Genomic DNA, 16,899 nt, shown 5'->3' with positions numbered 1-16,899 from the left:
GTCCATTGGAACGCTGTGTGCCTGTCTAGTGTTCCCGGTCGGACCCTTCACACCGGTGCACCGCAAATAGTTGTGTTTCCACGTTGTTGCTAGGTAACTGGTTAGCGTAGTGTGGCGGCGGGGGCCTTAGGCGGGAAGGCAGGGTGACGGCTGCTGTGAGAGACCAGCGCCTTGTTTGTCCTATTTCCAGTAATATCTGCTGCTCGCCAGAGAAACTGGAGCGGCGGCATCCAGCAATGGCGGTGCCTCAGCCTGCTCCGGGCCTGGACGCGGTGATGGCAGTGAGCGGATCGGTGCAGAAGTACGTGACGAAGAAAAAGAAGGTGCTGACCTCAGAGGAGGCTGAGCTGTATGAGCTGGCCCAGGCTGCCGGCATAGCCATGGACCAAGAGGTGTTCAAGTAAGAGGCGGCCTGGAGCCCTGTGTATATTGCATGTATCACTGTATATTCCATATATGCCGTGCCCTCCGCGGGCCGGCGCTGTAGGTTGTGTCATGTTGTTGTATTCTCTTTTTTCATGTTCCTTTTGCATTGACAGAATAATTGTGGACTTATTAAAGATGAATGTGGCTCCACTAGCCGTGTTCCAGATGCTGAAATCCATGTGTGCTGGTCACAGGCTTACAGACTCTGCTGAGGCCACGTCCACCACTATCCTGACTACACATTCAGATACAAGAGGTAAGAGATGTGACCTGGTGCCATATTGCCTCAGATTTTTTGTAGCTAATGGGTCACATCAGTAGAAGTCCCCTAATATAATGTACCCTTTACTCTCTTCCCTTCCTAACCAGATATCCAATGTGGGGATGTTCTAGCATGTATGGTAGCTGCTGCTGTAGCTATTGAGTACACAGGACATATCCTGACGTCTGATGTAGGGAGATGTTCCTGCATGTATGGTAGCTGCTGCTGTAGCTATTGAGTACACAGGGCATATCCTGACATCTGATGTAGGGAGATGTTCCTGCATGTATGGTAGCTGCTGCTGTAGCTATTGAGTACATAGGGCATATCCTGACATCCGATGTAGGGAGATGTTCCTGCATGTATGGTAGCTGCTGCTGTAGCTATTGAGTACACAGGGCATATCCTGACATCTGATGTAGGGAGATGTTCCTGCATGTATGGTAGCTGCTGCTGTAGCTATTGAGTACACAGGGCATATCCTGACATCTGATGTAGGGAGATGTTCCTGCATGTATGGTAGCTGCTGCTGTAGCTATTGAGTACACAGGGCATATCCTGACATCTGATGTCGGGATGTTCTAGCATGTATGGTAGCTGCTGCTGTAGCTATTGAGTACATAGGGCATATCCTGACATCTGATGTGGAGATGTTCCTGCATGTATGGTAGCTGCTGCTGTAGCTATTGAATACACAGGGCATATCCTGACATCTGATGTAGGGAGATGTTCCAGCATGTATGGTAGCTGCTGCTGTAGCTATTGAATACACAGGACATATCCTGACATCCGATGTAGGGAGATGTTCCTGCATGTATGGTAGCTGCTGCTGTAGCTATTGAGTACACAGGGCATATCCTGACATCTGATGTCGGGATGTTCTAGCATGTATGGTAGCTGCTGCTGTAGCTATTGAGTACATAGGGCATATCCTGACATCTGATGTAGGGAGATGTTCCAGCATGTATGGTAGCTGATGCTGTAGCTATTGAGTACATAGGACATATCCTGACATCTGATGTAGGGAGATGTTCTAGCATGTATGGTAGCTGATGCTGTAGCTATTGAGTACACAGGACATATCCTGACATCTGATGTAGGGATGTTCCAGCATGTATGGTAGCTGCTGCTGTAGCTATTGAGTACACAGGACATATCCTGACATCTGATGTAGGGAGATGTTCTAGCATGTATGGTAGCTGCTGCTGTAGCTATTGAGTACACAGGACATATCCTGACGTCTGATGTAGGGAGATGTTCCTGCATGTATGGTAGCTGCTGCTGTAGCTATTGAGTACACAGGGCATATCCTGACGTCTGATGTAGGGAGATGTTCCTGCATGTATGGTAGCTGCTGCTGTAGCTATTGAGTACACAGGGCATATCCTGACATCTGATGTAGGGAGATGTTCCTGCATGTATGGTAGCTGCTGCTGTAGCTATTGAGTACATAGGGCATATCCTGACATCCGATGTAGGGAGATGTTCCTGCATGTATGGTAGCTGCTGCTGTAGCTATTGAGTACACAGGGCATATCCTGACATCTGATGTAGGGAGATGTTCCTGCATGTATGGTAGCTGCTGCTGTAGCTATTGAGTACACAGGGAATATCCTGACATCTGATGTAGGGAGATGTTCCTGCATGTATGGTAGCTGCTGCTGTAGCTATTGAGTACATAGGGCATATCCTGACATCCGATGTAGGGAGATGTTCCTGCATGTATGGTAGCTGCTGCTGTAGCTATTGAGTACATAGGGCATATCCTGACATCCGATGTAGGGAGATGTTCCTGCATGTATGGTAGCTGCTGCTGTAGCTATTGAGTACACAGGACATATCCTGACATCCGATGTAGGGAGATGTTCCTGCATGTATGGTAGCTGCTGCTGTAGCTATTGAGTACACAGGGCATATCCTGACATCTGATGTAGGGAGATGTTCCTGCATGTATGGTAGCTGCTGCTGTAGCTATTGAGTACACAGGACATATCCTGACATCTGATGTAGGGAGATGTTCCTGCATGTATGGTAGCTGCTGCTGTAGCTATTGAGTACACAGGGCATATCCTGACATCTGATGTAGGGAGATGTTCCTGCATGTATGGTAGCTGCTGCTGTAGCTATTGAGTACATAGGGCATATCCTGACATCCGATGTAGGGAGATGTTCCTGCATGTATGGTAGCTGCTGCTGTAGCTATTGAGTACATAGGGCATATCCTGACATCCGATGTATGGAGATGTTCCTGCATGTATGGTAGCTGCTGCTGTAGCTATTGAGTACACAGGACATATCCTGACATCCGATGTAGGGAGATGTTCCTGCATGTATGGTAGCTGCTGCTGTAGCTATTGAGTACACAGGGCATATCCTGACATCTGATGTCGGGATGTTCTAGCATGTATGGTAGCTGCTGCTGTAGCTATTGAGTACATAGGGCATATCCTGACATCTGATGTGGAGATGTTCCTGCATGTATGGTAGCTGCTGCTGTAGCTATTGAATACACAGGACATATCCTGACATCTGATGTAGGGAGATGTTCCAGCATGTATGGTAGCTGCTGCTGTAGCTATTGAGTACACAGGACATATCCTGACATCCGATGTAGGGATATGTTCCTGCATGTATGGTAGCTGCTGCTGTAGCTATTGAGTACACAGGGCATATCCTGACATCTGATGTCGGGATGTTCTAGCATGTATGGTAGCTGCTGCTGTAGCTATTGAATACACAGGACATATCCTGACATCTGATGTAGGGAGATGTTCCAGCATGTATGGTAGCTGATGCTGTAGCTATTGAGTACATAGGACATATCCTGACATCTGATGTAGGGAGATGTTCCAGCATGTATGGTAGCTGATGCTGTAGCTATTGAGTACACAGGACATATCCTGACATCTGATGTAGGGAGATGTTCCAGCATGTATGGTAGCTGCTGCTGTAGCTATTGAGTACACAGGGCATATCCTGACATCTGATGTCGGGATGTTCTAGCATGTATGGTAGCTGCTGCTGTAGCTATTGAGTACACAGGACATATCCTGACATCTGATGTAGGGAGATGTTCCTGCATGTATGGTAGCTGCTGCTGTAGCTATTGAATACACAGGACATATCCTGACATCTGATGTAGGGAGATGTTCCAGCATGTATGGTAGCTGATGCTGTAGCTATTGAGTACATAGGACATATCCTGACATCTGATGTAGGGAGATGTTCCAGCATGTATGGTAGCTGATGCTGTAGCTATTGAGTACACAGGACATATCCTGACATCTGATGTAGGGAGATGTTCCTGCATGTATGGTAGCTGCTGCTGTAGCTATTGAGTACACAGGGCATATCCTGACATCTGATGTCGGGATGTTCTAGCATGTATGGTAGCTGCTGCTGTAGCTATTGAGTACACAGGACATATCCTGACATCTGATGTAGGGAGATGTTCCTGCATGTATGGTAGCTGCTGCTGTAGCTATTGAGTACACAGGGCATAACCTGACATCTGATGTAGGGAGATGTTCCAGCATGTATGGTAGCTGCTGCTGTAGCTATTGAGTACATAGGGCATATCCTGACATCTGATGTAGGGAGATGTTCCAGCATGTATGGTAGCTGCTGCTGTAGCTATTGAGTACACAGGACATATCCTGACATCCGATGTAGGGAGATGTTCCTGCATGTATGGTAGCTGCTGCTGTAGTTATTGACTACACATGACATATCCATAAACTATACAGTGGGCAGCTGACTTGGTCATTACATTACTACTTGTCTGAGTCGGGAATATATCTGCGTAATTCTAGGCGTGCAGTCACACGTGGTGCTTGCATCAGACCAATCACGTATGCATTTCCTTGGTAACGCACGTAATCGCAAACTAGAATCCGGTCTCTTGCATTGTCTATATACAAGACATCAGGTGCTGGTTACTGTTCGCATGCATTTCCAAGGCCTGCCCCTGGGCATTTGCATTGCATTTGTAAACGTGCGACCGTACCCTCAGTCTCCCTGTTGTTATGGAGTGATATTCTGCATGTAGCAGAGCAGACACTTTTGTATTTAACCAAACCAGATTTTCACTAGTTCCATGATGCCTCAGCCTAATAACGCCTCTTACTTCTAAATATCCTTTACAAGCAGAAATGTGGGATTTGAGTACAGCCTAGGAACAAACAGCAATGTCCACAAACGGCTACATGATTTTACAGCTCCACAGTAAATGATGGTGGTTGAATACTTAATAAAAACCATTGCTGACCTTTCCTATACTATGCAATTTCAGCTGCATTATGTGGTTTGGTACAACAATTGTGCACATATCTATAGTATTCTTTCTTACCAGCAGGTAAAAAAAAGAGGAGGTGAAATCGTTGTCTTTAACAAGTGTTTCTGAATTCAGCCATGTTGCTTTTTTGATGTTTGTCTCCCCATATTAGAGCTTCCATTTCTCACAGTCAAGAACAGTAAAATTCCTGCTCCTCAGTCCTTTTCCTCTTCTTATCACCGGGCACCGAGAATTAAAGCCGCTAAGATTGTGGTCTACAGCCCTGTCGATGCTAGTACACCTCTTTCTCAAGGTCCCCTTGGTTCCTTCCAGCTTTCTTGCTGCCTGTTCTCACCATTTGCAGGTTGCTTTTATTGGTATATTCTACTTGGATGAGTCTGGGGAATATTTATGAAAACTGGTGCAACGTAAGATATTGCTAAAATTTATTTTAAACTGATATCTCCATAACGGCTAGGACCTTATCTGTGCACAAGTTTTCATAGAAGTCCCCAGTAGTCTGCCCTCACACTAGGAATCATTTAGATTGGTATTTTTATAGTAGTCTTGTGACTTAACAGTAAAACTAAAACATGGATATAGCATTGTACACTAAGCACACATACACGCTTGTGTGTCCCCTGAAATGGGAATGTTCTTCCTTTATTTTCCAGTGGCCTAATTTTGGAGAAAATTGTCTTTTACAGTTATTCAAATGAGCCTCGGGGCTCCTGTCTACATCACAGATGCCCCTTCCGGGTCCATTTTCCAATTATGACATCTCTGACTGGGGAAGGGAGGAATGAGTTGTTCATTTATGAGCAGAGGACAGAAGCCAGAAGGGGCTACTTTGATGTAATGGGGGCCCTGATGTTCACTTGCATAATTTTAAAATACAGCAAGGCTGTTAGAAGGTAAGGAAGACCGGGTCGTATTTTAGGGGATACGCAAAGTTGTATGTGCTTGGAGTAAAATATTGGATTCATGTGGTAAATTTTCTTTTAAAGTGTTTTGAAGATTTGCATGAACCTGCGATTACGACAACAATATGCCAGAATTTTAGCGTGTTATGGTTCCCAGTGTGATCTGACAGCTGCAAGTAGGGCTTGAACTGTAGACGGTACTTGCTTTGGTATGTACATCCATGCAATGATGCAGGTAATTCTCAGAGGTTGAGGCCCTTCCATCACACTGATCAAATGTCCATATGTATGTCCATTATACCTACAGCTGGGACAAGGGGTTAACATTGTGTAACGTGTAATGGAGATGGGCAGTGTGAGCGCTCATTGGTGCTAGTGCGGTGCTGACCACAGGGGGATGGCCTGTAGCTAGAACACAACAAGGAGCTTTCTGTACTAACAAATGCTGTTTAGCATAGATGAGTTTAGATAGCATGAAAAACCATCCCCTCAGTCCTGATCATCTGTCTTCCATTGTGTCTTCAGTTGCAGGTGCACACCTTGTTACATCACATGGTTCTAATTACTGTATATACTTGTGTATAAGCTGAGTTTTTTAGCACAAAAAATGTGCTGGTCAGGCTGGCTGTATACTACAGGGGGCTGTCGGACTGGCTACTGAGAGACTGTGACCAATGCATTTCCCACCCTTGGCTTATCCTTGAGTCAATAGGTTTTCCCAGTTTTTGGTGGTAAAATTAGGGGCCCCGGCTTATACTCGGGTATATACGGTACTCTCTCTCATGGCTCGTGCACCTGCGTGTCCATCACATGACCATGGACAGATTTCTATTCACTGGAAGTAAACAATGAAGCTTTCTATAGCAGGGCAGCAAGCAGAGATCTAGAAAACCTTGAGGAATTGATACTGAAAGTATATTTTAAAATTGTATAACATTTCCTTACACAAACAATCTAACTGGACAACCCTTTTCTGTTTTCTGTGCTGTATGTCCACAAAAACAGTCCATGTGTCAGTCTTGTATCATCCGCTCGCCTGTATTGTGTTATATGGAATGTGCTGCGTGAAAGTGGTTTGAGGAGTGGTACAAATATCTTGAGGGCATGCGGATGTCTGGAGACTGCAGGTCACTGCAATGTGTGCAGGTAGAAGTGTCTGCATGAAGTTGATGCAGTTATACAGATATCAGGCCAGTTTTCATTGTGTGAGGGGCATATGCAGTTAGAAAATGCTTGTCTGTCTTTATTGACTCCAAAGTTGATTGAAAGTAGAATATGCTGTTTTCTGTCTTTTGGGTTGTCTTTTCAGTAAATTCACAGTATTTGTTTAACCCCTCAGCAGCAGATATAGAGGGAAAAGTACCTTATGTTAGGGGGAGGGGTGCACTTTTTGTTTTGGTGGTAAAGGGATTGTTGTCTGAGGTTTTTGGAATATTGTAGGGATATCTATGTAAATTGTATCTTGTAGGGAAGAATTCACATGTGGCAGACTTGTTACAGAAAGTTCTACAACTATTCCCATAATTTTGTATGGAGTTTGCAGAGATCTTTGTGCCTGTAGCCAAAGCTAACCACTTCTGATGAATAGACTGGTTACAGTTGCACATCATTTTGCATCCAAGTTTTTCAAGTCATTTTTACATTTACACCAATACATAAACAATGACCTTTTTACTTGGAAGTAACCGATAATCTGATATCCAGATGCTCTGCTGGTCAGAGTCAGAAAGCAGCAGAAAGTCTACAACACCATTACAGTGTGAACGCAGTAAAAATGACGTAAATGAGTAAAATTACGTGATTTCAGATAAAACCAATGGTCTGTTTTGTTGTCACCCATTCTGTTGGTTTCTCTAGTGATGTCTCTTTCTCAGTAAATGCTCGAGTTAAGACGTAATGGTAGGAAAGTCTTTTATTTTATGACCTGATGGTTTTGGTTTTGAAAAAGGGATCTCTACAGAAGACATCCCTTTAAAAAGCAAGTACCCCCGGTAGTCAGCAGTGTGCCGGGGGTCCAGCTGTGGTAGACACTACTACCATAGTTATGTAAAGTGTGCCAGTGCACTATGCTCTACCAAAGAAAGCAGGTTTCAATGTGCAGAACTGCATGTTCATACAACCCGGTTTCCTTAGATACACGCTGGGGGTTTTGGAAGTGGTTTGGCCTGATGGAAATGTATCAACAGGCTGACCTGTGTAACCTTTATGGCAGAACATAACTGTGCCAGGTTCACCACGGCTCCCCCAATAATCAGGTCTTGCATCAATCTAGACTGATTAGAGAGCTGTTAAAGTGGTTTTACAACCTTGTTATAGACCATAAGGTTTCACTGTGACAACTATTGGTAATGGTTAATTTTCGGCAATAAATATTTTTATTGCTTATATTGTGTTTCCACAAAAATAAGACAGTCTTCTATTTTTGCTCCTGAATAGCCTCTTGGCCTTATTTTCAGAGGATGTCTTATTTTTTCAAGATCAAGAATTAACATTTATTGTCGATCAAAAAAAGAAATTCGACATTTGTTGATATACTGTAGTCACGTCCTCACATACATCAGCATAACCCCCTGAATAGAGTCTTGTGCCTCTGTTTCCATGTACAACAATCTATGGTACTATCCTTGTATTTATGAACAATTGATGTCAACATCCTTATCCTATCTCTACAAACTTGAGCTCAATGTCATGCTAGATTTCATGGCTCCATTTCTATTAGAATCATTGGCCCCAAACTCTTATTTTTAGCACTTTCCTTCAATGAGCCTTTCTTACCCAGGTAGTTTCTTGTAGCGCATTTGCACTGCCGCTCTTTTTTTTTTGGACTTCTATTTCTAAGCTAGAAAGAAATTTCACTAGGTCTTAAGTAAAACAGTACATATGCAGATGGCTATTGTCAATGTGTTGTCAAATCTGTACTATAGGGTGTGCATGTATTGATATAGATGTCCCTGAATGTAACCATGAGAGCATGAAAACCAGTGCGACAGTGAGTGGGTAAAAGCTGTTTAGACCTATGGAGAATACAATACAATGTCATTTTGCTCCTACATTCAGTATAGTTATGTCATTAGGCACCCGATGGGTCATACATAATGACACACCATTGTTACTTACAGTAATATCTGCCTCCTCCTCTGATTCATTGTCCTCATGTATATTGCAGTAGTAGATTGAGCGCATTTCCCATTTGCTTTCCTCAGCATTATTGCTTTGTTCTGGGGCCGCGGTGCTGCTGCTTGCTGCGTAGCTGTGAACTAGATGAGCCACGTTCCTCTGATGACTTTGTGTTGCTAATGTTCCTTTACATCTTCCCAAATGTTCCCAGTGCCAAGTCTTGGTGACAACAGTAAAGAAGAAATCTTCTATATATTGTCACCTGTTACTTCACACCAACAAAATGTGGTAGCAATAGTTATTCCAGAGTAGTTCTAGAACCTCTGATCTTCTCCAAAAACGGTGTTCTCCCCTTTTGGGGGTTTTCTTCCAAGGAAATATATACTTCAAATGCACACAAAGCCAATTGTTTTTATTAGAGAGGTGAGAACATAATGACCCTTTTTATGTTGAAGGAACATTAACAAATCCCAATGAGTACATTGTGCATAGAACTGCATTGTTAATGGCTCCTTCTATCTTTCTGCAGGAAGAAATAAATTGAACCCCCCAACAAGTGCAAGTCAAGGCCCTGTGGAACGGAGCAGTCGTGAAGGGTCAAGTCAGCGCGTGCCGCGCCAATCTAGTGCTAGTCGCATGCAGAAGAGCAGCAGCTCTGGGAAGAGCAGCGGAGGGAGCAGCACGTAGCGGATGATGAGGGTTGGAGCTCTGTAGAGTAGTACGAGGCACTTATTACTGAATATATATTTATAACAGCCTGATATGTTGGAGGCTAGGAGAGGGCATGTAGAGCAATCCTATACAAAAGAGTCTGACCTGTCCTCTATACAAAAGAGAGTCGGACCTGTCCTTTATTCCTTATGTAATCTCGCAAACTTTTGTCCTCGGTAGTAAGCTTTTACCGAAATGTTTGTTTACCTCAAATTTTTGTGAATATCGTGTTATATACTGATTTTGTGCCTTGCCATTGTTTCATGGGGTTTATTCTATGCCCATAATAAAGCCACCCTAAATGATGATGGCTGCTAATCCAGCTGGTAACCAGATATCATGAGTAAAGGATGCTGAGTTGTGTGGCCAACCATGTAATACTCATTGCAGGAAGCAGCCTCTATCCAGAGTAAAACGCTGATAAGCTGCCTGTGAAAAGTTCTGTGTATGATAGTTGATGCCTATAGGTACACTCCGGTCCTGAAGCACAACTTTGACTATTGTAGTCGCCCTTATGTTGACAACTATACTGTACTTATGGTAAGTTTTTGGTTGGATTAAAACGTCCTGCATACAGGATTTTCTTACCTGCAAGTTATGGCCGAATCTGTGATAGAGGCTCCTAACAGATCACCTAAAGCAGTTTTGGTCAGTTTTTAGTGCTCCTAGACTTCTTAATAGTAAATGGGCCTTTGCATCTCATATGTTCTATATTTCCATCAGACGCCACATATTCCACATTTTAATTTTTTTTTTCCCTACACCCAAGGGCTTTATGTGTTTAAACAGCGAAAACTGGGGATTCCTTCATTTACCTATTTATTCAGGGTATATAAGGAGGAGCAGCTTTTGTGAACAAAAAAACATGTTTACCTGGCAGCTTTCATTTAGAGAGGGAAATGAGGTTGTGACCGGCAATATATGTGTATATGTGTCTTAATCTGGTGCATTTAATGCTAAAATATATTGTAGGCTTACAATATGTCAAGTAAGGATACATGCTGCTATATATCTGGTGATTGTTGTAGAAAATCCCAAGCTAAATACATTGTATTTCCTGCACTTTGTAATGTGCTATGGTACATGGTGTGTGTGATCCTTATGTCTGCAGATGTTGTGTGTAGCATTTAGCCAAAGCCTTATGAGTAAACCTCAGTAGTCAAATTGTGCAATGCCGAAGCCTTACTGTATAAGATGTAAAAAGTGTATTAGATGTATATACATCCTGAAAATCAGATGTATTTATTGCTGTTAAAATGTTATCATTGTTAATATATCGCAGTTCAGCTTTGTATCAAATAAATTGTAAGATTTTAAGCAGTTGTATAAATTGTATTGCAGAATACATGGCTACAGAATTTGTTTTCAATATAATATTCCATGATGTAGCAGCTCTTCTATCCTTTTATATTCACAGCAATGTTCAGCACCTTCACACAACTTCAGGTATATAATCTTGCTGTTGCCGTGAAGATATCTGTTATATTTCTGTACAGTCTGAAGATAAATTGGTGGTCAAGTCATCTGAAAAATACCTGATTTCACTTCCAGAAGAAGTAAAAATTATTGTAGCATAAAAAGACATCTGTACAATATCTGAAAGGCAACTCCTTTATAGGGAATAGAAGGGAAGATGCAAATGTAACTAAATAGGTCTGAGTTGGTTGTTTTCATCCACTGATATTTTGTCCTCTGTAAGATCAATATGGTCAAATATCTGTACTTATCCAAGCCTTGCTTCCAACTGATAAGTGTGTGAAGTACTGAGCTGCAATGGTCTGTTCAAGGCTACGTCACTTCTTCGTGTGAAGGTTTCCTATTCATATTTTCTGCATCGCATAAAGACAAGGTGGTTGGACCTAAAGATCTTAAACTTGGCATTGTGGCATAGACCGGGTCTCTCTGAGCTGCTGTTACCTGGGCTTTCTGGGGCTGGTGACTTGGATAAACTTATCCTCTGCAGCAGAGGTGACTCTAGGTCTTCCTTTCCTGGGATGGTCCTCGTGTGAGCCAGTTTCTTTGTAGCGCTTAATGGCTTTTGCAACTGCACTTGGGGAGACTTTCAAAGGTTTCCCAATTTTAACACTGACTGACCTTCATTTCTTAAAGTAATAATGGCCACTCGTTTTTTTTTTTACTTAGAATTTGTATTATGACCAGAAAAAAAAGCAGCTAACAGTCTATTCAGTAGGACTATCAGCTGTGTATCCACCTCCTGCACAACACAACTGATGGTCCCAACCCCATTTATAAGGCAAGAAATCCCACTTGTATCTCATCAAGAGTGTGCAAAGCAGTAATCAAAGCAAAAGCACTACTTTGAAGAACCTAGAATATAAGAAATATTTTCAGTTGTTTCACATTTTTTGTTAAATATACAATTTAACAAATATATATAACATAATTCTGTAGTGATATTTGATATATTGATATATATCATAGTACCGTCTAAAATTAGGGGCCCCGGCTTATACTCGGGTATATACGGTACTCTCTCTCATGGCTCGTGCACCTGCGTGTCCATCACATGACCATGGACAGATTTCTATTCACTGGAAGTAAACAATGAAGCTTTCTATAGCAGGGCAGCAAGCAGAGATCTAGAAAACCTTGAGGAATTGATACTGAAAGTATATTTTAAAATTGTATAACATTTCCTTACACAAACAATCTAACTGGACAACCCTTTTCTGTTTTCTGTGCTGTATGTCCACAAAAACAGTCCATGTGTCAGTCTTGTATCATCCGCTCGCCTGTATTGTGTTAGGGGGAGGGGTGCACTTTTTGTTTTGGGAGGGGTGCACTTTTTGTTTTGGTGGTAAAGGGATTGTTGTCTGAGGTTTTTGGAATATTGTAGGGATATCTATGTAAATTGTATCTTGTAGGGAAGAATTCACATGTGGCAGACTTGTTACAGAAAGTTCTACAACTATTCCCATAATTTTGTATGGAGTTTGCAGAGATCTTTGTGCCTGTAGCCAAAGCTAACCACTTCTGATGAATAGACTGGTTACAGTTGCAGATCATTTTGCATCCAAGTTTTTCAAGTCATTTTTACATTTACACCAATACATAAACAATGACCTTTTTACTTGGAAGTAACCGATAATCTGATATCCAGATGCTCTGCTGGTCAGAGTCAGAAAGCAGCAGAAAGTCTACAACACCATTACAGTGTGAACGCAGTAAAAATGACGTAAATGAGTAAAATTACGTGATTTCAGATAAAACCAATGGTCTGTTTTGTTGTCACCCATTCTGTTGGTTTCTCTAGTGATGTCTCTTTCTCAGTAAATGCTCGAGTTAAGACGTAATGGTAGGAAAGTCTTTTATTTTATGACCTGATGGTTTTGGTTTTGAAAAAGGGATCTCTACAGAAGACATCCCTTTAAAAAGCAAGTACCCCCGGTAGTCAGCAGTGTGCCGGGGGTCCAGCTGTGGTAGACACTACTACCATAGTTATGTAAAGTGTGCCAGTGCACTATGCTCTACCAAAGAAAGCAGGTTTCAATGTGCAGAACTGCATGTTCATACAACCCGGTTTCCTTAGATACACGCTGGGGGTTTTGGAAGTGGTTTGGCCTGATGGAAATGTATCAACAGGCTGACCTGTGTAACCTTTATGGCAGAACATAACTGTGCCAGGTTCACCACGGCTCCCCCAATAATCAGGTCTTGCATCAATCTAGACTGATTAGAGAGCTGTTAAAGTGGTTTTACAACCTTGTTATAGACCATAAGGTTTCACTGTGACAACTATTGGTAATGGTTAATTTTCGGCAATAAATATTTTTATTGCTTATATTGTGTTTCCACAAAAATAAGACAGTCTTCTATTTTTGCTCCTGAATAGCCTCTTGGCCTTATTTTCAGAGGATGTCTTATTTTTTCAAGATCAAGAATTAACATTTATTGTCGATCAAAAAAAGAAATTCGACATTTGTTGATATACTGTAGTCACGTCCTCACATACATCAGCATAACCCCCTGAATAGAGTCTTGTGCCTCTGTTTCCATGTACAACAATCTATGGTACTATCCTTGTATTTATGAACAATTGATGTCAACATCCTTATCCTATCTCTACAAACTTGAGCTCAATGTCATGCTAGATTTCATGGCTCCATTTCTATTAGAATCATTGGCCCCAAACTCTTATTTTTAGCACTTTCCTTCAATGAGCCTTTCTTACCCAGGTAGTTTCTTGTAGCGCATTTGCACTGCCGCTCTTATTTTCTGGACTTATATTTCTAAGCTAGAAAGAAATTTCACTAGGTCTTAAGTAAAACAGTACATATGCAGATGGCTATTGTCAATGTGTTGTCAAATCTGTACTATAGGGTGTGCATGTATTGATATAGATGTCCCTGAATGTAACCATGAGAGCATGAAAACCAGTGCGACAGTGAGTGGGTAAAAGCTGTTTAGACCTATGGAGAATACAATACAATGTCATTTTGCTCCTACATTCAGTATAGTTATGTCATTAGGCACCCGATGGGTCATACATAATGACACACCATTGTTACTTACAGTAATATCTGCCTCCTCCTCTGATTCATTGTCCTCATGTATATTGCAGTAGTAGATTGAGCGCATTTCCCATTTGCTTTCCTCAGCATTATTGCTTTGTTCTGGGGCCGCGGTGCTGCTGCTTGCTGCGTAGCTGTGAACTAGATGAGCCACGTTCCTCTGATGACTTTGTGTTGCTAATGTTCCTTTACATCTTCCCAAATGTTCCCAGTGCCAAGTCTTGGTGACAACAGTAAAGAAGAAATCTTCTATATATTGTCACCTGTTACTTCACACCAACAAAATGTGGTAGCAATAGTTATTCCAGAGTAGTTCTAGAACCTCTGATCTTCTCCAAAAACGGTGTTCTCCCCTTTTGGGGGTTTTCTTCCAAGGAAATATATACTTCAAATGCACACAAAGCCAATTGTTTTTATTAGAGAGGTGAGAACATAATGACCCTTTTTATGTTGAAGGAACATTAACAAATCCCAATGAGTACATTGTGCATAGAACTGCATTGTTAATGGCTCCTTCTATCTTTCTGCAGGAAGAAATAAATTGAACCCCCCAACAAGTGCAAGTCAAGGCCCTGTGGAACGGAGCAGTCGTGAAGGGTCAAGTCAGCGCGTGCCGCGCCAATCTAGTGCTAGTCGTATGCAGAAGAGCAGCAGCTCTGGGAAGAGCAGCGGAGGGAGCAGCACGTAGCGGATGATGAGGGTTGGAGCTCTGTAGAGTAGTACGAGGCACTTATTACTGAATATATATTTATAACAGCCTGATATGTTGGAGGCTAGGAGAGGGCATGTAGAGCAATCCTATACAAAAGAGTCTGACCTGTCCTCTATACAAAAGAGAGTCGGACCTGTCCTTTATTCCTTATGTAATCTCGCAAACTTTTGTCCTCGGTAGTAAGCTTTTACCGAAATGTTTGTTTACCTCAAATTTTTGTGAATATCGTGTTATATACTGATTTTGTGCCTTGCCATTGTTTCATGGGGTTTATTCTATGCCCATAATAAAGCCACCCTAAATGATGATGGCTGCTAATCCAGCTGGTAACCAGATATCATGAGTAAAGGATGCTGAGTTGTGTGGCCAACCATGTAATACTCATTGCAGGAAGCAGCCTCTATCCAGAGTAAAACGCTGATAAGCTGCCTGTGAAAAGTTCTGTGTATGATAGTTGATGCCTATAGGTACACTCCGGTCCTGAAGCACAACTTTGACTATTGTAGTCGCCCTTATGTTGACAACTATACTGTACTTATGGTAAGTTTTTGGTTGGATTAAAACGTCCTGCATACAGGATTTTCTTACCTGCAAGTTATGGCCGAATCTGTGATAGAGGCTCCTAACAGATCACCTAAAGCAGTTTTGGTCAGTTTTTAGTGCTCCTAGACTTCTTAATAGTAAATGGGCCTTTGCATCTCATATGTTCTATATTTCCATCAGACGCCACATATTCCACATTTTAATTTTTTTTTTCCCTACACCCAAGGGCTTTATGTGTTTAAACAGCGAAAACTGGGGATTCCTTCATTTACCTATTTATTCAGGGTATATAAGGAGGAGCAGCTTTTGTGAACAAAAAAACATGTTTACCTGGCAGCTTTCATTTAGAGAGGGAAATGAGGTTGTGACCGGCAATATATGTGTATATGTGTCTTAATCTGGTGCATTTAATGCTAAAATATATTGTAGGCTTACAATATGTCAAGTAAGGATACATGCTGCTATATATCTGGTGATTGTTGTAGAAAATCCCAAGCTAAATACATTGTATTTCCTGCACTTTGTAATGTGCTATGGTACATGGTGTGTGTGATCCTTATGTCTGCAGATGTTGTGTGTAGCATTTAGCCAAAGCCTTATGAGTAAACCTCAGTAGTCAAATTGTGCAATGCCGAAGCCTTACTGTATAAGATGTAAAAAGTGTATTAGATGTATATACATCCTGAAAATCAGATGTATTTATTGCTGTTAAAATGTTATCATTGTTAATATATCGCAGTTCAGCTTTGTATCAAATAAATTGTAAGATTTTAAGCAGTTGTATAAATTGTATTGCAGAATACATGGCTACAGAATTTGTTTTCAATATAATATTCCATGATGTAGCAGCTCTTCTATCCTTTTATATTCACAGCAATGTTCAGCACCTTCACACAACTTCAGGTATATAATCTTGCTGTTGCCGTGAAGATATCTGTTATATTTCTGTACAGTCTGAAGATAAATTGGTGGTCAAGTCATCTGAAAAATACCTGATTTCACTTCCAGAAGAAGTAAAAATTATTGTAGCATAAAAAGACATCTGTACAATATCTGAAAGGCAACTCCTTTATAGGGAATAGAAGGGAAGATGCAAATGTAACTAAATAGGTCTGAGTTGGTTGTTTTCATCCACTGATATTTTGTCCTCTGTAAGATCAATATGGTCAAATATCTGTACTTATCCAAGCCTTGCTTCCAACTGATAAGTGTGTGAAGTACTGAGCTGCAATGGTCTGGTCAAGGCTACGTCACTTCTTCGTGTGAAGGTTTCCTATTCATATTTTCTGCATCGCATAAAGACAAGGTGGTTGGACCTAAAGATCTTAAACTTGGCATTGTGGCATAGACCGGGTCTCTCTGAGCTGCTGTTACCTGGGCTTTCTGGGGCTGGTGACTTG

The 16,899-nt window shown here is 41.7% G+C and overlaps 1 protein-coding gene across 2 annotated transcripts; it reads left to right on the top strand.

Annotated features, from left to right (window-relative positions):
• MZT2B (mitotic spindle organizing protein 2B) lies at nt 1-11,098 on the top strand. Of its 2 annotated transcripts, none has more exons than XM_072141925.1 (3): nt 1-400; nt 540-682; nt 5,134-6,239. In XM_072141925.1, the coding sequence occupies exons 1-3, from the start codon at nt 237-239 to the stop codon at nt 5,355-5,357; spliced, it is 531 nt and encodes a 176-aa protein (XP_071998026.1). In that variant the 5' UTR covers nt 1-236; the 3' UTR covers nt 5,358-6,239. The 2 variants fall into 2 exon arrangements, with proteins under 2 accessions (XP_071998026.1, XP_071998033.1); XM_072141932.1 differs by lacking the exon at nt 5,134-6,239 and adding an exon at nt 9,531-11,098 and having other exon boundaries at nt 9-400.
• Nucleotides 11,099-16,899: the final 5,801 nt, after the last annotated feature.

Source organism: Engystomops pustulosus, chromosome 1, assembly GCF_040894005.1.
Source record: "Engystomops pustulosus chromosome 1, aEngPut4.maternal, whole genome shotgun sequence".
Classification (NCBI taxonomy): Eukaryota; Metazoa; Chordata; class Amphibia; order Anura; family Leptodactylidae; genus Engystomops; species Engystomops pustulosus.
This window is presented reverse-complemented; position numbering and strand designations above follow the sequence as displayed.

Coding starts and splice junctions, on each gene's coding strand:
- MZT2B (XM_072141925.1), top strand. CDS start 237: ATGGCGGTGCCTCAGCCTGCTCCGGGCCTGGACGCGGTGATGGCAGTG. Junction 401..539: donor ATGGACCAAGAGGTGTTCAA/GTAAGAGGCGGC, acceptor TTGCATTGACAG/AATAATTGTGGACTTATTAA. Junction 683..5,133: donor TACACATTCAGATACAAGAG/GTAAGAGATGTG, acceptor TCCCCATATTAG/AGCTTCCATTTCTCACAGTC.